Source organism: Chiloscyllium plagiosum, chromosome 4 (assembly GCF_004010195.1).
Source record: "Chiloscyllium plagiosum isolate BGI_BamShark_2017 chromosome 4, ASM401019v2, whole genome shotgun sequence".
Lineage (NCBI taxonomy): Eukaryota > Metazoa > Chordata > Chondrichthyes > Orectolobiformes > Hemiscylliidae > Chiloscyllium > Chiloscyllium plagiosum.
The window spans coordinates 25,154,192-25,175,907 of record NC_057713.1 but is presented as its reverse complement, the minus strand read 5'-3'; the positions used below and the strand labels follow the sequence as shown (position 1 = coordinate 25,175,907).

At 41.5% G+C, this 21,716-nt stretch overlaps 1 protein-coding gene across 1 annotated transcript in view; it reads right to left on the bottom strand.

Annotated features, from left to right (window-relative positions):
- Positions 1–21,716, bottom strand: part of LOC122548904 (protein FAM135B-like) — a 372,254-nt gene that overhangs the window by 63,126 nt on the left and 287,412 nt on the right. The window contains exons 12-15 of the mRNA XM_043687860.1: positions 14,812–14,966; positions 6,410–8,465; positions 1,671–1,843; positions 140–231 (exon numbers count right to left, since the gene is read on the bottom strand). Coding sequence (XP_043543795.1) covers positions 140–231; positions 1,671–1,843; positions 6,410–8,465; positions 14,812–14,966 — 2,476 coding nt within the window. The remainder of the gene's footprint in view (positions 1–139; positions 232–1,670; positions 1,844–6,409; positions 8,466–14,811; positions 14,967–21,716) is intronic.

Genomic DNA, 21,716 nt, shown 5'->3' with positions numbered 1-21,716 from the left:
ACTGTAGGGATTTTATGTTTTTCCTTATTTCATATTTGTTTCCAATTTGTTTCTAAGATATCAAATTATTAACAAAACACCAGAGGTTATTCCCCACCAATAAGATCAGGTTACTCAGATTCACCTGATTCTAGCCTACCTGGTTCCTTTCGGACATTAAGAAATCCAGTTTGGCACCAGGAAGTCCCAGCTCAATGAATGTCTTCACAAGTCTCAGGTCTGCACTGTTACCTGAAAAGAAGAACTATTCTTTAATTACCCTCAGCATGTCCAACTGGACAAGTATAGTCATCAAGTAAATTACCGCTCCTGCTCAGATTCAGTCCTGAGATAGCTGCAAACAGTGAGAGTAAGGAGTTCATCTTAAACATGCATCTTATGGATATCTTGACAATGAACATCAAGGCTCATGTCCGTTGACTAGCTGTTGACTGGGAAGTTGGAGGTTTGTTGGCCTTAATCCAATTACACATAAGGCAGCAAATTCATGGAGGAAGATTAAGCATTTGTGTCAGGGTTACAAAAAAAATGTGGACTTCACCAGTTTCATCATTGCCCGTCCCCCCACCTTACCTCAGTTCCAACCTTCCAGCTCAGCAATGTCCTCATGACTTGTCCCACCTGTCAATCTTCCATCCCACCTATCAGCTCCACCTTCCTCTCCAACCTGTCACCTTCACCCACACCTCCATCCACCTATTGCACTCTCAGCTGCCTTCTCCCCAGCCCCACCCCCCTCCATTTAGCTCCCCACCCCCCGCCTTATTCCTGATGAAGGGCTTTTGCCTGAAGCATCGATTTCTCCTGCTCCTTGGATGCTGCCTGACCTGCTGTGCTTTTCCAGCACCACTCTAATCTTGACTAAAAAACAATTTCATTTAGCAAGATTCTATTGTTCAATGCAGACGTGGAATATTGCTGAAGGTTCTCATCTTGCACCCATTAGGACAAACACACTGTTGTGATCCTTTGAAATTTGATATGCTTGTGCTTGTCTTTATTCTGTTCAGCAAAGACGCAACAAGGATTACAATATATCAGAAGTCTAGCCTCTCAAGAGGAATTGTGCCATTTTAGAGTTCATGACATTAACTGTACCATGCTACAACTATTGGTCACAGATCTGAGGGTAGAGACAGAAAGGTGGGGGCAGATTGTCACCCATGTCCCCAAGTGCAGGACAATCACTTAAATTGTGGGCATATTTTGATCGTGCTTTCTGGATCCAGGCAGGTCTAAACAGTTGCCTATCATGCCCATTCAAGTTTGCATCCCTCGAATCTAAGGAAGTGACAGATTTGGGGAACAGCCTGGATGTGAGAGAGAGAATAATGGTTTTACTGGGGGCTGGATTGAAAGAGATACTGAGGTAGTGGCTGAGCAGCAGATTGGCAGCTGCAGAAACATTGTGGGGGTCAAAGGATAGACATTTGGGATTTTGACAGCGTGGTTGTAAGTGAATTGAGGAGAACCTTTCTGTTAAATTGAGGTAGAGACAGAAGGAAGTAGGCTTTTGACAAGGAAGTCTGATGTGTGCGGAGAACAATAAAGGGGGATGGTTAGAGATGGTTTATCTTGTGTAGGCAGTCCAGCTATTCAATATCCTCATTGGGGCTGTGAGTGTAGTGAGGTGTATTATTCTAAAAACTGACTCCACAGTCATTGCCTACCGTCTAATCCATGAACACAGATAATCAGGTGGATTCCCTCTTCCAAATTCACCTCCTCCTCCTCTTCCTCTGGAGTGAAATAAGGGATCTCAGAAGCCAGAAGAGGCAGATCACTGTACAACAACCCTTCGAACTTCAGTCCCTTTAGCAACTCGTCTTTGGCCTGAACAAAACTGAAACAAAAAGAAGGTACCATGTTGAGATCTGTATATGTGCAGCACAAAGAGAGAACTGGCACAAAATAACCCTCTTTGCAAGTTTTTTCCTTATTCGAATTAACCTTAATCTCTTATCGAACCTGACAGCTGTGTACAACTGGCGTACTCAGATTTAGCAATTCATGATTCAAAAATTTCCTTCTAAATTTCATGAGCCAACACCTCAAGGAACTTAACATGCCATTAACTGAAGGTCTTCCCAATTTCCTTTGACCATTCCTTTGAAAATTCCAGTGCAACCTGAAGGCATCAGGTCACTGACATTAAGACTAGGAGCACTATTTTTAAAGGACGTGCCTTACCCTTCCTGCCTCCATAAGCAATTCAAAATCCTATCCCTGATTCCTAATTAGGTCCAAAGAAAGTACTGAGGAAGGGTCACTGGACCCGAAACATTAATTCTGCTTTCTCTCCACAGATGCTGTCAGACCTGCTGAGTTTTCCAAGCAATTCCTATTTTTCTCCCATCTTTCCAGCATCTGCAGTTCTTTGCTTTTTTTTTCTTTTGTGTAAAGTGTTCTAGTACTCCAGAATTGTAAATTGAATGTGCAGATGTCTGGCTGCTTTTAGGCACTGAATGAGTTTAGATTATTCAAAACAACATTCAATACCTATATGTCAAAATGAGTGGCTTGTCTAAAGCATAATTTTGAGAATAATTCAAATTAGATTGCACTAGTAATTCTTGACAAGACATTAAACAACATGACAGCTTTCAGGTATATAGGGAAAATGTTCCGGTTATGTCTTCGCTTCCATTTGAAGTCATATAGCTGGGCAGGGGTACTTTGCTTGTTTATTATTTTAGCTGCTACTCCATGTTCTGTACTCCATTTAAAGGATAAAGTCAATACAAAATATTGTTGCTGTCTTCGGGGATAACGTAATTATTGTTCATGGTATGCAAAGAAGGAATGCTACAAGGAGACAATTTAGTGCAAGTCTTCTGGTCTCTGGACAGTTGGACATCAGGGGTAGGCGAGGGTGAAGTTGACGAGGTGGCAGAGGGTTTGGGGCAAAGTCTTCTGGAAGGGCAAGTTGGGAAGAAGGAAGTTGATGAGGAATAGGGGTGTGTGTGTGTGTGCATGGCAGGGGCATTGATCAGATGTGGAGAGCTTGGTCTGGAACCAGATAACAGTTGGCATTAGCTGTCAGGATGGGTTGGGAGGAGGAACACAAATTGACAGTCTGAGCAATTGCTGTGGTGGGGTGTCAGTTTAGTGATGAAGCAGGAATTAAGCCAACTTGTACTCCCTCTAATCATTTCTGGGTAGCTTTTAAGGTGAGCAAGCCAGAACTGTTCGAAATCACCAACTCTACCAAAGGTTTTAGAATCTCTCTCAGATCGTTCTAGATTATGATGTTTAAAGCTATTTGGATAGATACATTAACAGGAAAGATTTGGAGGGATATTGGCCAGGAGCAGGCAGGTGGGATTAGTTTAGTTTGGGATTATGTTCGGCACGGACTGGTGGGATCAAAGGGTCTGTTTCCATGCAGTAACACTATGTCAAGTAAGTGACATTAGAATTTTAAGTTTAAATTAACTTCTTGTCAGTGCACCTGGACTTCCAAACAGTCCGGCTGTGCGTTTTTCAGTGTACATCTTGAGACTAACTATCCCTATGATTAATCCATTTTGCTTTTTCCTTCAAGCGTAATATGTTTATGTTACCTCATAGTGCCAGGGACTCAGGTTCAATTCCCGTCTCGGATGACTGACTGTGTGAAGTTTGCACATTCTCCCCGTGTCTGCGTGGGTGTCCTCCGGGTGCTCTGGTTTCCTCCCACAGTCCAACGATGTGCAGGTCAGGTGAATTGGCCATGCTAAATTGGCCGTTGTGTTAGGTGCATTAGTCAGGGACAAATATGGGGAATGGGTCTGGGTGGGTTACTCTTTGGAGGGTTAGTGTGGACTTGTTAAGCCGAAAGGCCTGTTTCCATACTGTAGGGAATCTAATCTAATCTAATCTACTGTTCTCAAAGTGAATTCCGCAGTCACCAAAGTGGACTCTGAAGCATTGTATTAACATGGAATTATTCCACGAAGTGGTGGAGGGGACAATGTTTCACAGAAGGAGGTGTGGGGGACCGGAATCTATTCACGCCATTGTGTGAAAGGTTGACTGATTTTTGTTTGGTGAAGGTACTAAAGGACATGTGATGAAGGCAGGTAGGTGGAGTTAAGATACAGTGCCTAGATCAAAGTGGTGCTGGAAAAGCAAAGCAGGTCAGGCAGCATCCAAGGAGCAGGAAAATCAATGTTTCGGGCAAAAGCCCTTCATCAGGAAACTTGATTCCTGATGAAGGGCTTTTGCCCGAAACTTCGATTTTCCTGCTTCTTGGATGCTGCCTGACCTGCTGTGCTTTTCCAGTACCACTCTGATCTAGACACTGGTTTCCAGTATCTGCAGTCCTCACTTTTGCGGAGTTAAGATACAGACCAGTCACAAATTCTAGAATCCCTACAGTAGGCTTTTGGCCCATTTAGTCCTCACTGACCCTCCGAAGAGAATCCTATCTGGACCCATACCCCACCCTATCCCTTTAACCCTGCATTTCCCATGGCTAATCTAGCTAGCTTGCACATGTCTGGAGGCCATAGGCAATTTAGCGAAGCAAATCCACCTCACCTGAACATCTTTTGACTTTGGAAGGAAACTGATGAAGACATGGGGAGAATAGGCAAACTCCACACAGTTGCATGGGGTGGAATCGAACCCAGGTCCCTGACACTGTGAAGGAGCAATGCTAACCACTAAGCCACCGTGCAGCCCACTTAACTGACTGACAAAACATCTTAGGTCTAGAATAGCTTCCTCCAGTTGTTGCACTGATGAATCAGCATTTCATTTTGATTTTGATTATTCTTGCACAGAATGTAGGCATCTGTTGTCCATCCTTAACTGCCCTTGAACTGAATGGTTTACTTAGCCACTTCAGGGGGCAATAACAAGTCAACCAGATTGCTTTAGACCTGGAGTCATATGTACATCGGACCAGGTAAAGATGTCAGATTTCTTTCCCTAAAATACATCAGACGGGCTTCAACGATAGTTTCATGGTTAAAGATACTAGCTTTGGATTCCAGACTTTTTTTTAGTCAAATTTAAATTCCACAATGCTACCGTGTTGGGATTTGGGCCAGTGGGCAGAGATCCTCTTCATTCCCGCCAGTAGGAAAGTCAGGGGCAAGTGAACGGGCACATGACCAGAAAGTGCTACAGGCATTCTAAATCATTGCAGAGGGGGAATGCTGGCCCTCAGTGGCAACAAGTCACACCCTCAGAAGCTGCCAGACAGTTAGATGGGGTGACATCTCCAGCACACACAGCAACACCAAGGTCGTGGGCCCTGCTGAGATTATGGGCAGACCTTCGAAGGAGGCCCCAGTAGACTATTGGATGCCGTTAAATTGGGGCATGGGTCAGGGAAGTTTAAATACGTGTGGATAGGAAGGAAGTGAATACTATTTTCTTGGGGGTGCTCACAATGGGCACCATCCAAAGGCAGCATCCCCTTTTCTCCTCCCATTTTGAAATCTTACAAAAAGGGCTGACCACTCCTACTCGCCTGCTCCCAACTCCCATGTTATGGCATTGGCAAGGCATTACTGAGGTCACTGAGCCTCGAACAAGTTCAATATACATATGGTAGTAGGCTGCGATTTTAAGGATGAGTTGAGAGGTTGGTGGGCAGTTGGATGGGATTGGCACTTACCCTATGTTTTCCATCTCCTTCCCCCAACCAAAAACACACTTGTGGGGGGAAACATCCAGCAATTTGTTTCTCTTGAGTCTCTGGATATAGTCCAGTAACATTACCATGGCACCATTTCTCCCAAACTTGCACTATGCAGTGTTAATTGTGTGCCTTAATGATTCCCTATGTAAATGATCCTAATTTTGAATGTGCACCTTCACTCTTTGTATGTATGAAGCAAGCTGTTCATCAAGTGTAATCTGACCTGAGGTGTTTGCATAAGAACATGGGAATCATCAATTCATTTTCCCATCTCCTTTGTCCTAAGTACATTAGGATGCTGCAATCTTTTTATTCTTCACCCAGCCTGGCGACTTCTTACTCCCAGCCTGAAGACTTCTTACTGTGTATGGTCCTCTACATTGATTACAGATCAATTAATATTGGAATAATTTAGGAATAATCCTCGGCAACATCGTGGGCCAAAGGGCCTGTTCTGTGCTGTACTTTTCTATGTTCTAATATGACCAACTAAAATATATATATAAAGCTTAATCCTGTTCTAGTTGTTGCAAGAACTTTGGGAATTTACTTGAGAAATTTTTCTTTTCCTTACTGTCAATTGTGGTATTTTCGACAGGTCTGACTTTCTTATTGATAGGGCAGTTTTCATAGACTAACCCAGTTCTAATAAGAAACTTCAGTCTGGCCTGTTTTGAATGTCTCAGTTCACCACTAGAAGGTGTCTTTATCCTATAATCCCAAGGCATGTGCACAGACTGAGATAGGATATAAATCAGTGACGGCTTGTAGATTTACCTCACCATTCTCTCATTGGTTTCTGCATCAGCATCCTGTGAAGTAGAAGAGACAACGCCAAACGAGCCAATGGGCTGTCTAGTAATGGGAGACGCTAACTGCTTTGAGGGAAAGGAAACTGGAGAATCCCTCAGCATGGAAGAAAATGGCAGGCACGTGGCTGTGCATGAAACAGAAAGATTCACCACCTCAACCACATTCCTCTTCTCAAAGACGATGCCTGCGTTACCAGTTTCAGAGGAATTTCCACCATGAACCAGAGGCTGAAGTTCACCGTTGTTGGTATCCATTGACAGGTTTTCACCCCCATCTTGTACTCCTGTACAGCTATCACACTGCTGCCCCATTTCTCGTTTTCCTTCGTGTAGGCAGGGAGCTTCTTCATGACATGTTCTGTCAGGCAAGAGGACATCACTGAACGTGGCTTTGGTCAGCTCCAAAGACTCAGTCAGCAGGTCAGGCTGTGTTGTCAATTTACACGTTGTCTCATCACTGCTGTTCGGCACAAACACAGAATTTGGCAACTTATCACCAAATGATTCATGATCGCCATTTTGCAGCTCAGCAGAAAGAAATTTAATCTCTTCTGTGTGACTGTCAGGGTCAGAATTGTTAACATCTGTATCTAATAATCTATTAAACTCTACTTCCTTACATACAAGCTCTTTAACACTGTGACTTATCGAATCGCTATGGCTATCAGCACTGAATACATTTGGAGGCTGGTCAATATTATTATTCACTTCAGAGGAACACCACTGATCTCTTGCCAGAATGAGAGCATTTTTGATGGGCTCCATTTTGCTGCTACTATTCAGTACTGAATCTTCTAAATGCTTTGGCAGGATCTCTTTATCTGACAGAGAATTAGAATCCTCACTGTCGTTTCTTTGAACTGAACGCATATCATGTTGGTCTTCCCTTTCCTTCTCTGAGGAATTCCTATTCAGCCATTGAATTGCATCAACTATCTGTTGCTGTATTAAAGATTCTGGGGTTTCACCTGTTTGATCTGAGCTGCTGATCTGTGGGGCTGAAACAGATTTGGTCAATTTGCTGAGTTCCACCTCCTCTTCATCCTCAAAAGGTAATGAACTGATTGATGTCAAAGAAGCCTGAATCCCACTGGGCAAACTGGTGCCACTTTCAGTCTGACCACCCTCCAGTGAGTTCCTGTGGATTGCTTGTGCTCTAATTATCTGCTGCACAAGTTCCCGGTCACTAGATGAATCCAGTGGTTTACGCATCTCTGACCAAGCCATGGAGCTGGGCTCACTCTCTATTCCCGAATCAGATATTAATGAAAGAGATCGTTTCATGGCCCCAGATATAATGGGATAGTCGGCATTCTCTATCCTCCTTCTTACAGATTCGTGTTCAAAAGACTCACTGTCCATATGCTCAAAGTTAACAATAGAATAGGGCAAGTCCAAACCTAATTCACTAAATTCTTCCTTCTCACTAATTTCAGTGTCATTAGAGACAGAGCATTCGCTGGGTTTTGTTCTATTTGGAGAGCAGACTAACACAGTCTCACCCTGATAAGGATCCTTGGTGCTGGGTTTCACCTCAATGTACATCAAGCCTGACGTTGATCCCAACTGTTTGACTAATTTGGCATCATTACATTCAGAGACAGTTTCTTGCTGCTCAGGATTCAGTGACTTTTCATTCAATCGGAGTGATTCAGAATGATTTTCATAGATTGTCGAGAGCTCCCCTTGATACGGTCCAACAAACCTATCTGCTTCTGCGTTCTGAATACTTTTGACTTCATTTTCACTAAATTCATCATATTCTTGGCTGACAAAAGCAGCCAAATCCACAGAGTTGTACATCGTTTCCAAGGAAACAGTTTCATTCAGTGTCTGTGTTCCAGATGTTCTTGTCGCAAGCACCTTTAAGGCCTCGGAATTCAAAACACTATCACGTATTTGCTGGTACCCTTTCACTTCAATGGGTAACCTTCCAAACTCTGAAATGTTTGTGCCCGACACATGATTCACCTTGGGTCCCATCTCCCTGTTCGATGCACCATTATCAAACATGTGGTTGGCTGCAAATAGGAAAACACAATTTATAACGTAGCCCAATAAATACTACATGTCAACAGAATATTCAACCAGGTCAAGTTAAGAATGTAGTTGCTGTCCAATGATTGTCCAATTAGCATTCTGATGGAAAAAGTGTGATGCATTGAAGTAAAAGCATCACACTGGTGAACCAAGGGGCTTACGTTAATTAAAGCACACCATTGAGGGATGTTTATCCTGCATTTTAGAAGTTCAATTTTACAAGTTCAAATTAGGATGCAGTGCTAAGAGAAGTAAATGGAAAAAGCTCTTTTTTTGAAAGTAAACAATACGTGGGTTCATATGGATGTTCTTCTGGTGAACATAATATGGCACCACAGTGAGTAGATGCCTCAATGGAAAAAAAAGTTTATTTTTCCAAGTTTTATTTTTCCCTTGCTTCACCTCACCTGGCAATCCTTAATAACAGCCAGGGTACAAAACAAGCCCATCAAACAGTTTTACAGCCTCACTTTAGGAAACCTTTAAACTGGTGTAACAGTTCAGGAAACATGACTGGAAAGGAACATCAATTATTGTTGAACTCTAAAATAGAGCTGAAACAACAGCGGATAATGTAAATCAGAAACAAAGACAGAAGTTGCTGGAGAAGCTCAGCAGGTCTGGCAGCATTTGTGAAGATGTTAATTTTTCAGGTCTGATGACCTTCCTCTGTACCTCTACTAAAATAGTGCCACTACTTATAGTGTCCATTGGCTAGTTCCAGCTGGGAAAGACAGTTTTGAAGACACATTCCTGGGGCTGCTTTTTTTTTAATGCAATCAATATACTCACAACCAGTATACACATGGTCTACTGTGTCTGCTTTTCAAAAAAAATTATCATGGACCTGCTTAAGAATAGGCGGGGCCTAACCCAGACCTTCTGGCTCAGAGGCATTTTTTTTTCATTTAACCTAATTTTCTGATCAACCTGTTCACAGATGTTATTACACACCTCTGAAGCAGGTGCTACCTAACTACAACTTTTTAATTTTTTTTATATTCAGTTTTCTAATCAACCTGTTTAGTGATATTATTACACACTTCTGGAACAAGTGGGACTTGAACCCAAGCCTCCCAGACCTCCAGTCCAGAAGTAGGGACACTACCACTGTGCCACAAGAGTCTCGAGAGGTCTTTTATTAATTAATCTATTTTTCTAATTAACTTGTTCAGAGATATTATTACATACCTCTGGAGGTGTGACTTGAACCCGGGCCTCTCGTTCCACAACAGCATCCTTCTAGAGGTGGGATCAAGGGCTCAGGTTACAAGGGAACTCACACTCAACAAACTCCATTGGGAGTTTAATTAGTAATTCCCCATGTGACTTGAAGGGGTTATCATATCTAGCATGTATGAAATTACACTGGCTTGCAAGAATAATTGTTATTGTCAATGGCACTAAAACAAATCATGGTGGTGAACATTTCTCCCCCTTATGGCTGCTAACAAAAGTAAGAAATAAGTACATTAGCCCATACTTAAAAACTTAAATAGCCAAGGAAAGAAAACTTAATGTGTGAAGAACGATTAGGCTTTGGAATTATGCCATGAGATAGAAACATATACTTCTGCTCAAAGGTCAATGCTCTAAACTAGTAATCATTTCCCTCTTCACAAGTGCTCCCTGACCTACTGAATGTTTTCATTTCCTTCCAGATTAGAGCACCCTCTTAGCATTTTTATCTGATGTTCTTTCAACTAAGGAGGCGATCTCCCATTTATTTCAACTGATTTTACAGGGGTTGATAGGAGAAAAGTATAATCTTATTTACATACTCGTTTTCCATTGCTTCATTTGATCTTTGAAGATGGAACGTTTTATCACTGGGAGGAAGTGAGACTGAGCTCACATCTTTTTAGCCAGGAATAAATCAGGTGAGGTTGCAAGACTACTGAGAGAGGACTTTAAAATTAGTTTTGGATTGTCTTAGGAAAGTGCAGGATGAATGCAAAGGATTAAATAGCCTCTTCCTTTGCTGTGAAATCTTGTGCATCATAATTTCTTTGAAATTTACATCTGCACATCAACTGTATTCATTTGTTCCAACACCAGTAGGTGGTGCAAACGGCAGTTTGCATCAACAATGCAAGTTTTTGTTTGATCTAAGATCACTTCAGATCTGTGAGCCTAACATCTGTGGTGGGTGAGTTGTTGGAGGGGATTCTGAGAGACTGGATCTCCAGGCATTTGAAGTGGCAATAACTCATTTGGGACAGTCTGCATGGCTTTGTGTAAGGGACATTATCTCTCACAAATTTGATGAAGTTGTTGAAGGGGTGGCCAAGAAAGTAGACGGGAAAATCTCAAAAAAAAAGTTATGTTTAAATGCTTCCTTTTTAATGTGTGATCTCTCTAAACAAATTAATGAGATACATAGGCAAGAAGTAGTTTGAGGTCGGGGCGGGGGGGGGGGTGGGGGGGGGAGAGAAATTGTAAATAGCCAAATTATTAACCTATCTTGGCAGACTTCTCATACCCATTGTCCTGTAAAACCTTTGATCCCTTCTCATGGCTGTGAGCAAAAAGATACAAGAAAGAGACTGGAAGCTGGCAGCCAGATTTTTTGGAACAGAACAGCAGTTATGGTTTTTAATGGGAAAACTGTGAAGGTTTTTGCCAAAGTGAAGAGCTTAGAAATGCTGGAGAATAATCAGAGATTATCTTGTTCGACCTTCTAATCTGTATTACCACGGTGCATTCCTTAACTGTGAGTGACATTTTAAGATAAGTTCTGTGAGCTGAATTAAGTGAGCCTAGTGTCTGTATCTTCCCTATGTCACCAACGGTTTGCTCAGTTTTCTCTCAGAGAGATTTAAGAAACATGAAAAGCCCAAATATCCGGTTCAGGTGATAAGCAGATATTATTACGCCTTTGAGTCATGCTATTGTACAAACAGGTTTATGATCATAAGATGTCAACCTTCATAAAGAAAATGCTGCTCAGAATCCAAAAAGGGATGGACATCAGTCTCAAATATGTAACCGTTCAACTGCATAAATAACCATGAAAGAATATTACACTCAAAAGTAAGAGGAGGCACTTACTCCCTCAGGTGGGGCTGAGAAAAAAACTGCTCCCACCAAGAGAAACAAAAACGGTGACTTGCTGCAGGTGTCTGTAACTTGGCTTCTTTTATATTTAATGTACATTTATTAATTAAAACAGTATTGAAGCCTTGCCAGATTAATGTGGAGGGATTAATGGGGCTGAAGTGCAGTATATCAGAATGTCAACATCCTGTATAAGGCAGTATTTGGACATGACTGTGTATTCATGACGTACATTGGTGTTTGCCTCAACCATGTGGTTAAGCCGAGTTTGTGAACTAGATCCATAACCTGCTACTCTGAGAAAGGAATAACTAATGTCAATATCGAGAAACAGTGGCCATAAAATTTTGGTTAAAAAATGGCAATCACGGCGGCATTCAATCTCCAATTCACTTCACTTGGCTCAGGAGTGCAACATTTCACCACCAGAAAGTTTTGGTTATGAGTAACAGTTAATAGATTTCACAGGATATAAGTTGCTGCTGGTAATTTTAGTGAATGACTCATTTCAAATGTATATAAGGAGGAAGACAGTAGGTAGGAAAAGAATAGATCCATTCAAGGACAGAGGAGGGAATTTATGCATGGAGCCGGAGGAAGTGGGTGAGGTTTTTAATGGTATTCATTTGCATTATTCACAATAGAGAAAGATAGGTGGATGAGGCCAAACAGAGATATGTTGACATTGTAGGAGATGTCAATATAAAAATAAAAAGGAGGTGGCGGTGGGTGTTTTGAAAAGCATTATAGTAGACAAGTCTCCAGGGTCTGATGGGATCTATCCCAGAACTCTGAAGGAAGAAGATGAGGAAATTGCTGGGGCCTTGTATGAAATTCTTGTATCCTTTTTACTCACAAGAGTGGTCCCACAGAACTGGAGAATATCCAACATTGTTCTTTTGTTTAAGAAGAGCAAAAGGGATAATTTTGGAAATTACAGGCCAGTGAACCTTACATCAGTGATAGGGAAATTATTAGAGAAGATTGTTATGGAAAAGATTTACTCACATTTGGAAAAATATGGATTTATTAGTGACAGGCAGCATGGCTTTGTGCAGGGAAAGTCATGTCTCAAACTTGATTAGACTTTTTAATGAAGTGACAAAGATGATTGATGAGGTCATGCTGGTGGATGTGTCTACATGGACTTTAGCAAGGCCTTTGACAAGGTTCCTCATGGCACGCTGATTAAAAAAGGTGAAGTCACATTGGGACCTCAGAGAGCTAGTAAGATGGAAACAGAACAGCCTTGGTCATAGCGGTGGAAAGGTATTTGTCTGACTGGAGATCTATGACAGAAGGTATAAGTTAGTGTAGGTTAGGTAGGCTTGGATCGGCGCAACATCGAGGGCCGAAGGGCCTGTACTGCGTTGTATTCTTCTATGTTCTATGTTCTATGTATATTACAGGGATCATTGCTGGGACCCTGTTTTTTTTGTAATATATACAAATGGTCTGGAGAAAAAATGTAGATAGTCTGATTAGTAAGTTTGCGGATGACACAAAGATTGGAGGAGTTGCAGATAGTGAGGAGGATTGCCAAAGAATACAGGACATAAATTAGCTGGAGACTTAGATGGAGTAATGACAGCCGGAGCTTAATCTGGTCAAATGCGAGGTGATGCATTTTGGAAGGTCTAATGTAGGAAGGAAGTACTGTTAGATGCATTAGCATACAGATGGACATAGGTGTCCAGGTCCACAATTCCCTGAAAATGGCAATGCAAGTAGACAAGATGGCCAAAAAGGCATATGGCATGTTTGCCTTTAGCGGTCAGGGCACAGAACATCAACATTGGCAAGTCAGGTGGTACAACTTTAGTTCAGTCACATTTGGAATATTGCGTACAGTTCTGGTTGCCACATGACCAGAAGGATGCAGATGCTTTGGAGAGGATTGAGAAACTGTCTACCAGAAGGTTGCCTGGTTTGGAGGGTATTAGCTAAGAGGAGAGATTAGAAAAACTTGATTTGTTTTCACTTGGAGGTTGAGAAGCAACTTGATATAAGTTTAAAATATTATGAAACAAATTTATGGGAGGAATGGATAGTAAGAGAGTTTTGTTTTCCTGAGGATAGAAATGTCAATTATTAGGGGGCATATGTTAATGGTAAAAGGGAGAAAGTTTAAACGAGCTGTGAGACCAAGCTTTTCACACAGCAAGAGTGATAAGTTCCTGGAATGCAGTGGTAGAAGCAGACACAATAGCAATGTTTGAGAGGCATCTGGACAGATACATGAATAGGCAGCAACTTGTGAGAAATGGGTCATGTAGATGTAAAATGGTTTTAGTTTAGAAAGCCATTATGTGTCAGTGCAGGCTTGGTTGGCCAAAGGGCCTGTTCTAGTGTTGTACTGTCCTTCTTCTGCATCAGTTATACTAACGACTATGGAACAGTCGGATGATGTCCGTTATCCTATTCTCAATGTCTCATCACCAACTAATTCAATTTACTGATCAAACTGACAAGGTCCTCAATCAGGCTAGTCACCTCATGGTTCTCATCAGGATGAGTTCAAAAAAAGCTCCTCCTGAAACTACAGGTTTGAGTACTGCAACAGTGGTCAGGCTTCTCAAAACGTCTCGTTCCGCTGGATGAAATCTTAATCTAGATCTTCCTACAACAATGCTAGGACTTTAATTTTTATAAATGTGAATGACAGCAGACTCAAAAATCATGAAGTGTGACAATGTCAATTATTAGGTGAAAGGGGAAAACACAGCAAGATTCAGAAACAGTTCACAAACAAGCCAGTAAAACTGGTTAAGAGCTGGTTATGTTATCAGTTTCTAGCTGTTAACAGGATTAAGTGATACTGCAAGAATATAGCTTGTACTTACATGGAATAAGAAGTGATGTCAATAATTTCCTAACATGTCATGGCTACAACTAGTCAGTAGAATTTAATCAAATGAACCCTGATGGGATTGGTCAGTGCTCATGCATTTAGTGGAAGAAAAGTACTTGCAGAGTCTCAATTGGATGGCTGCCAAAGTAGGCTGGTTGGTAATGTAACCAATACTAATGAAGCATAAAGTATTTGTTTGTAATTAAATCAGGGATATTGCTATCCACTACACGTATGCTTGAGTAAAGCCAGCCAAACCACCTGGAGTCTCAAGTGATCTGAGAGAGAATCAGAGGGTGTGTGAACTATGGTGAATCTCCCCTTTCACTGGGCTATAATTAAATAGAAATGATCTTTCTATATAGTGCACATGTAATGGAATGGCAGATGTAAAAAGTAAATCAGAAAATGTAACCAACCTTTAGAAATAGATTCTACATATCGATCTTCAAATATAATAGGAAGATTACTCCAGTCTCCATCTATATCCAGACACTCAATGGGCAGTGGAGGCATACTGGTGAGGTAGGATGAATTTCTGACAGCTGTTGCAACCTGGCTGTGCCTTTGGATTCTAGAAATAGGAAATAACAAAGTGAGATTTAATGTTCTTACAACTTTGTGTTGAGGGTGGATAAACAAATCTGAGGATAAAGATAAAATAAAACAAAGGATTGTGGATATTGGAAATCGGAAACAAACACACACGTTGCTGAAGAAACTCAGTAGCTCTGGCAGCATCTGTGGAGAGAGAACTTTCTGAAGAGGGTCACTGGACTCAAAACATTGACTCTGCTTTCTCTCCATAGATGCAGCTAGACCTGCTGAATTTCTCCAGCAATTTGCTAAGTATAAAACTAGTTGACAAAAGATGAATGGTGAGTGCTCACAAGGGAAATACTGTTTATTAGTGAGGTTGTAGATGCGTTTGCTAAGCTGAGGCAGTTTTGTTTTTGCAGACGTTTCGTTGCCTCGCTAGGCGATATCATCAGTGTATCTTCAGTAAATTGTTGGTGGTCTGTTCTGCCTGGTATGTATGTGTCCCTGTTTGATTGTATTTCCAGTTCTGTATCGGAGAGGTTTGTTTATGCGGTTCAGTTCAATGTGTTTATTGATTGAGTTCCGGTTGAAATGCCAGGCTTCAAGGAATTCTCTGCCGTGTCTCTGTTTTGCCTGTGCCAGGATGGTTACATTGTCCCAGTTGAATTTGTGTCCTTTATTGGCTGTGTGATTGAAAATGAGAGAGTGCCGGTCATGCCTGGCAGTGGTGAGTTGATGTTTGTGCACTTGCACGGTCAGTTTTCTTCCTGTTTGTGCTCTGTCGTGTTTTCCCAGTCTTTGTAGGGTGTCTTGTAGATTACGCTTATCCTGTTGGATGGGGGTGTTGGGTCTTTAATCTTTGTGAGGAGCTGGTGAAATGTGTTTACTGGTTTATGTCCAACAGGAGTGTAATAAACACATTGAACTGAACCCCATACACAAACCACTCAGACACAGAACTGGAAGTACTAACAAACAGAGACATAGAAATGCCAGGCAGGACAGAGCACCAACAACTTATCGAAGACACACTGATGATGTCACTCAGCAAGGTAATGAAATTCTGCAAAAAAACACATCAGCTCAGGGAACCAATCTATAACCTCACCCACAACCCTAGCCACAAATCTTTTCAAAAACACTGTTTATTAGTTTTAAATTCCCAACATCGAACTGTTCTAGAAATTGGAAATCAAATTTGAATTACTTTACTATTGAAATCCTTGAAGTGCAAAGAAACTGACCACTGATACTTTTTTAGCATATTGATAAAGTGGAAATAAAGGCTGTTCAATTGCAGTTTTGCTTCATGACAAAGTAATTGATCAATATTGTGGAATACAGTCGTGGGCGGACTGGTTAATGGAACATCCATGATGATATAACTTTTGAAAAACATTCTTGCACAAAAGACAGGTGAAGCTGTGCCAAATACTAATTTGAAATCAGATCTCCTTTTCCAAACCGACTGTATTCCCTCCTGTACAAGCCGATTTCATTTAGAATTCCTCAGTCAAATTCCAAACGGTTCACCTTTGGCCCAGAAGACCGTAAGGCACAGGAGCAGAATTAGGTTATTTGCCCGAAAGAGTCTGCTCTGCCATTTGATTACGGCTGGTATGTTTCTCAAACACATCACCTGCCTTCTCCCCGTAACCCCTGATCAACTTACCAATCAATCTCTATCTTAAATACACTCAGTGACTTGACTTGGCCTCCACAGCCCTTTGGACAATTAGTTCCATAGAATACCACCTTCTGGCTGAAGAAATCCCTCCTCATCTCAGTTCTAAAGAGTCCATCCCTTCTATCTGAGGCTGTGCCCTCAGATCCCAGTCCCATTGTTCAGTACACCTTTTCTCCCACTCCTGATCAGCTCAATTGCACCTCACCTTCACCACTCATTCCATGTTACCGGTAAAACCATTACTCAGTCTCATTCATGTCATTCTTTGTGGAATGGTTCTCCTTGTCACTCTATTTAACTCAAGGGGTAGAGACTTGAAGTGAGATGGCTGAAAACTGGTTAGAACATTGACCACCAGATTTATCAGGTGGAAGGAAGCATGATCACATCCTCCTCTCATCAGCAAGAATCGCTCACATTTCCAGGTTCAGTCTGTATCACAACAATAATTCCTGCCCAGTGCCCTTTACCGTTTACTCGTTTTTAACTATTGGACATTATAGCACTCCTAAAAGATAGTCTGTGATTTTTAAGAATAATTCCTCAACATAAATATCAATTGCTGTCAAATCCGGGTTGATAGATTTCTGTTAGTGATAGATATTGTCTGTATTAAAAGTCATTCTTGGGATGTGGGCATCATTAGCTAAGCCATCTTTTATATTGTCCATCACCGATTTCCCTGGAGAAGATATTGGTGAGTTATCTTGTCAAACTGTTGCAGTTCTTGATTTATAGGGACACCCACAGAGATATTAGGGAGGGAGTTCCCGGACCCTGACTGATAGGGAAGGGACAGCAATATAATTCCAAATTAGGATGATGTGTGGCTTGGAGGGGAAGCCACTGATGGTGGTGTTCCCATGCATTGGCTGCCCTTGTTCTTCTGAATGATAGAAGTCATGTGTTTGGAAGGTGTTGTCAAAGAAGTTTTGGGAATTTGCTTGTAGATAGTACAAGTTGCTTCTTGTTATTGTCAGTGGTGAGGGGATTGAATATGGAATTTGGGGTGTCAAACAAGCAGGCTGCTGTGTCTTGGACATGATTTGGAGATGCTGGTGTTGGACTTGGGTGTACAAAGTTAAAAATCACACAACACCAGGTTATAATCCAACTGTGCTTCCAATTATACCTTTTGGACTACAACCCGGTGTTGTGTGATTTTTAACTGTGTCTTGGACAAGCTGCTCAAGTGCTAGTGGAGCTGCACTCATCCAGATCAGTGGAGAGTATTCTGTTACACTCCTGGCTTGTGCCTTGCAGATGGCTTTGAGAAGACATGACTAATTACTTACTCGTTACAGAATTCTGAACTTCTGACTTGCTCTTGTAGCCACAGTATTTCTATGACTAGTTCAGTTCCATTTCTGGTCAAGGATAACTGCCAAGAAGTTGATAAGGGGGAGATTCAGAAATGGTAATGCTGTTCAATGTTAAGGGGCACTTTTCCTGTTCCATATGCTTAGTGCTTGGCACATGTGTGGAGCAAAGACAAAAACTGTTTGATGGAGCTAGGTCACACATCACCTAAGATATCACTGCATGTTAGGACAGAATTTCACTGTTAAACAGCCGAATTCCATTCCTATGACTGATCGACACACTTTCTAATGCTCATTGTTTAAATAGAACAAGGAAAACGTTAAAAACTGGCCTAATCTATTTGCCTTGATTCGATAACAGCAACCTTACTTCTGAGTTCAAGCCCATCTTGAGCACATAACGTAGTATGACTCTTCAATGTGACACTGATTTGAAGGTGCCGGTGTTGGACTGGGCTGGACGAAATTAAAAATCACACAAAACCAGGTTATGGCTGGAAATGTGTTGCTGGAAAAGCGTAGCAGGTCAGGCAGCATCCAGGGAACAGGAGAATCGACGTTTCGGGCATAAGCCCTTCTTCATTCCTGATCTCCAGCATCTGCAGACCTCACTTTCTCCTCAAAACTAGGTTATGGTCCAACAGATTTATTTGGAAGCACTAGCTTTCGAAGCGCTGCTCCTTCATCAAGTGATTGTGCTGCATGATCTTCTTGGAGATCTTCTCCACTTTGAGCCGGCAGTTAGTGGTGTCGATGGTAGTCATGATTTGGAGGTGCCGGTGTGGATTTGGTTGGAGGAGCACAACCGCCTGATGAAGAAGCAGCGCTCTGAAAGCTAGTGCCTCCAAGTAAACCTGTTGGATTATAACCTGGTGTTGTGTCATTTTTAACAATGTAACTTTGAAGGAGTGCTGCATTGAGGTGTGGTTTTTGTAAGAGTTCAAACTCCAGCCCATCTTTTCTGTCACAGTGATGTAAAATATCCATTGACACAATTCAAAGAGCAGCAGAGGATTTGGTCTCACATCAATCGTTATCCTTGAACCAATATCAGTAAAGAAGACTGGGACCTCTCTGTGCACAAATTAGCTGTCATTCTTCCCATATTGCAACCATGCCTACAGGATCAAATATGAAATCTTTTGATGGCATGAATTTCTTTGGAAACATTAAGCTGTGAAAGATGCTTTATATCATACACACACATACATTATTTCTTTTTGAGAAAGAATATTTCCCCTTGCAGGTGTATCTGAGTTTCTGCCTTTCAGGTAGATTCAGTGCTTGTCATTATTGAATTTGTAAATCAATTTTTACATGATTTATCAATATCAGCTTCTTTTTTGCCCAGGAACAAACAACTCTTGAAGAATAATGATTTGCTGAGAGCTAAAGGTTGATGTAGGGCAAGTAACTGTGTAGTGATTGGAGCAAAGTCAGCCAGATGAACCTCACAGAATACGAGTTCCCTGATAGAGGCTGTTAACCTGATGCAATCAGGGAGTCCTGGCTGACTGATATAAACAGGAGTGTCAGAGGCTCTGATCACTCTAGGAGCCAGCTTTGTGCTAGCTGGTCAGTGTCATGTAGTCTGCGCATGTGAATAAAGGATGACTTAGTGACGGGATACTGGCATTCATGGACTCATTTCAGAATGTACTGTCATTTTTCCATTGTTTTGGATAATGGTAATTTCATAAATAATCTGAATCCTTCAATTAACACCAGGGACAAGGACCAAGGAGAAACAGATTTAAATTCGCTTTCTCATTGCAGGTAGAGGTGTTCATTGTATTGGACTTTATAAAGTACTGTAATGCACCAGCTACTAACAGCAACTGCAATAGCCCTGGTTAAAAAAACACTAATTCAGCACATTTTCTGTCAGCAACCATAACCAGTTGGAAAATGGTTAAAGGATTTATGTTATTCTTTTCTTGGCTTACTTTTTATCCCAGTCTCAAAGTAAAGCATCCAATGTTACTTTCTTCATTCTTCTCCAGCCAGACAATGAACTTAACCAATTCAATAATCCAGTTGAACTTTTGCAGCCCACATCATTCAACATTATTCAATCTTGATGGTTTTCAGTCAAAAACAGCAACATCTTCCACCTTGTGGAGATGCAATAGTACTGAGGACTGCATGGTTTTCTGCTGAAGACACTGCCTTATGTTTCAGCAGAGTTGCATCAGAATTAATGGTATCTTTTAGTACCTAATATTAATAAATGCAATTAAACTGAGTGTTCTATCCTCTTCTGAAAAATTCACACACACTCAGGAGGGGAGAATTTCAACACCCCATAAATCAGTGGTTTTTGCATGAAATAATGCAAATGTTTCCCTCCATTTTGAACATTCTGATTAGCCTTAAAGATTTCCTCAATCCAAAACTCTCCGATACGGATTCTTGTGATTGCTCACCCCTCTCCACCTTTCCAATCATCTCACCCACAACTGAACCTCTTGCATTGAGAGGCGACAAATTCTTCCCCAGCATAAAGGTATATAAGGGATAAAAGAATAACTAGAGTAAGGTTAGGACCAATCAAGGACAGTAGTGAGAAGTTGTGCGTGGAGTCAGAGGAGATAGAGGAGCGCTAAATGAATATTTTCTGTCAGTATTCACACTGGAAAAAAGACAATGCTGTCAAGGAGAATACTGAGAAACAGGCTACGAGACTAGATGGGATTCAGGTTCACAAGGAGGAGGTGTTAAAAATTCTGGAAAGTGTGAAAATTGATAAATCCACTGGGCCAGGTGGGATTTATCTTAGGATTCTCTAGGAAGCCAGGGAGGAGATTCCAGAGCCTTTGGCTTTGATCTTTATGTCATCATTGTCTACAGGAATAGTACCAGAAGACTGGAGGATATCAAATGTTGTTCCCTTGTTCAAGAAGGGGACTATAGACAACCCTAGTAATTATAGACAAGTGAGCCTTACTTTGGTTGTGGGTAAAGTGTTGGAAAAGGTTATAAGAGATAGGATTTGTAATCATCTCAATAGGAATAAGTTAATTAGGGATAGCACGGTTTTGTGAAGGTAGGTCCTGCCTCACAAACCTTGTTGAGCTCTTTTCAGAAGGTGACCAAACAAGTGGATGAGGGTAAAGCTGTTGATGTGGTGTATATGGATTTCAATAAGGCATTTCATAAGGGTCCCCATGGTAGGCTATTGCACAAAATACGGAGGCATGGGATTAAAGGCAATTTAGCGATTTGGCTCAGAAATTGGCTAACTGAAAGAAGACAGAGGGTGGTGGTTGATGGGAAATGTTCATCCTGGAGTCCAGTTACTAGTGGTGTACTGCAAGGATCTGTTTTGGGTCCACTGCTGTTTATAAACGACCTGGATGAGGGGATAGAGGGATGAGTTAGTAAATTTGCAGACAACACGAAGGTTGGTACAGTTGTGGGTAGTGCCGAAAGATGCTGTAGGTTACAGAAGGACATAGATAAGCTGCAGAGTTGGGCTGAGGGGTGGCAAATGGAGTTTAATGCAAAAAAGTGTGAGGTGATTCACTTTGGAAGTTAATGCAAAAAAGTGTGAGGTGATTCACTTTGGAAGGAGTAACAGGATTGCAGAATACCGAATAAATAGTAAGATTCTTGGTAGTGTAGATGAGCAGAAAGATCTCAGTGTCCATGTAAATAGATCCCTCAAAGGTGCCACCCCAGTTAATAGGACTGTTAAAAAGGCATACAGTGTGTTAGGTTTTATTAGTAGAGGACACGTGTTTCGGAACCATGAGGTCATGCTGCAGCTGTACAA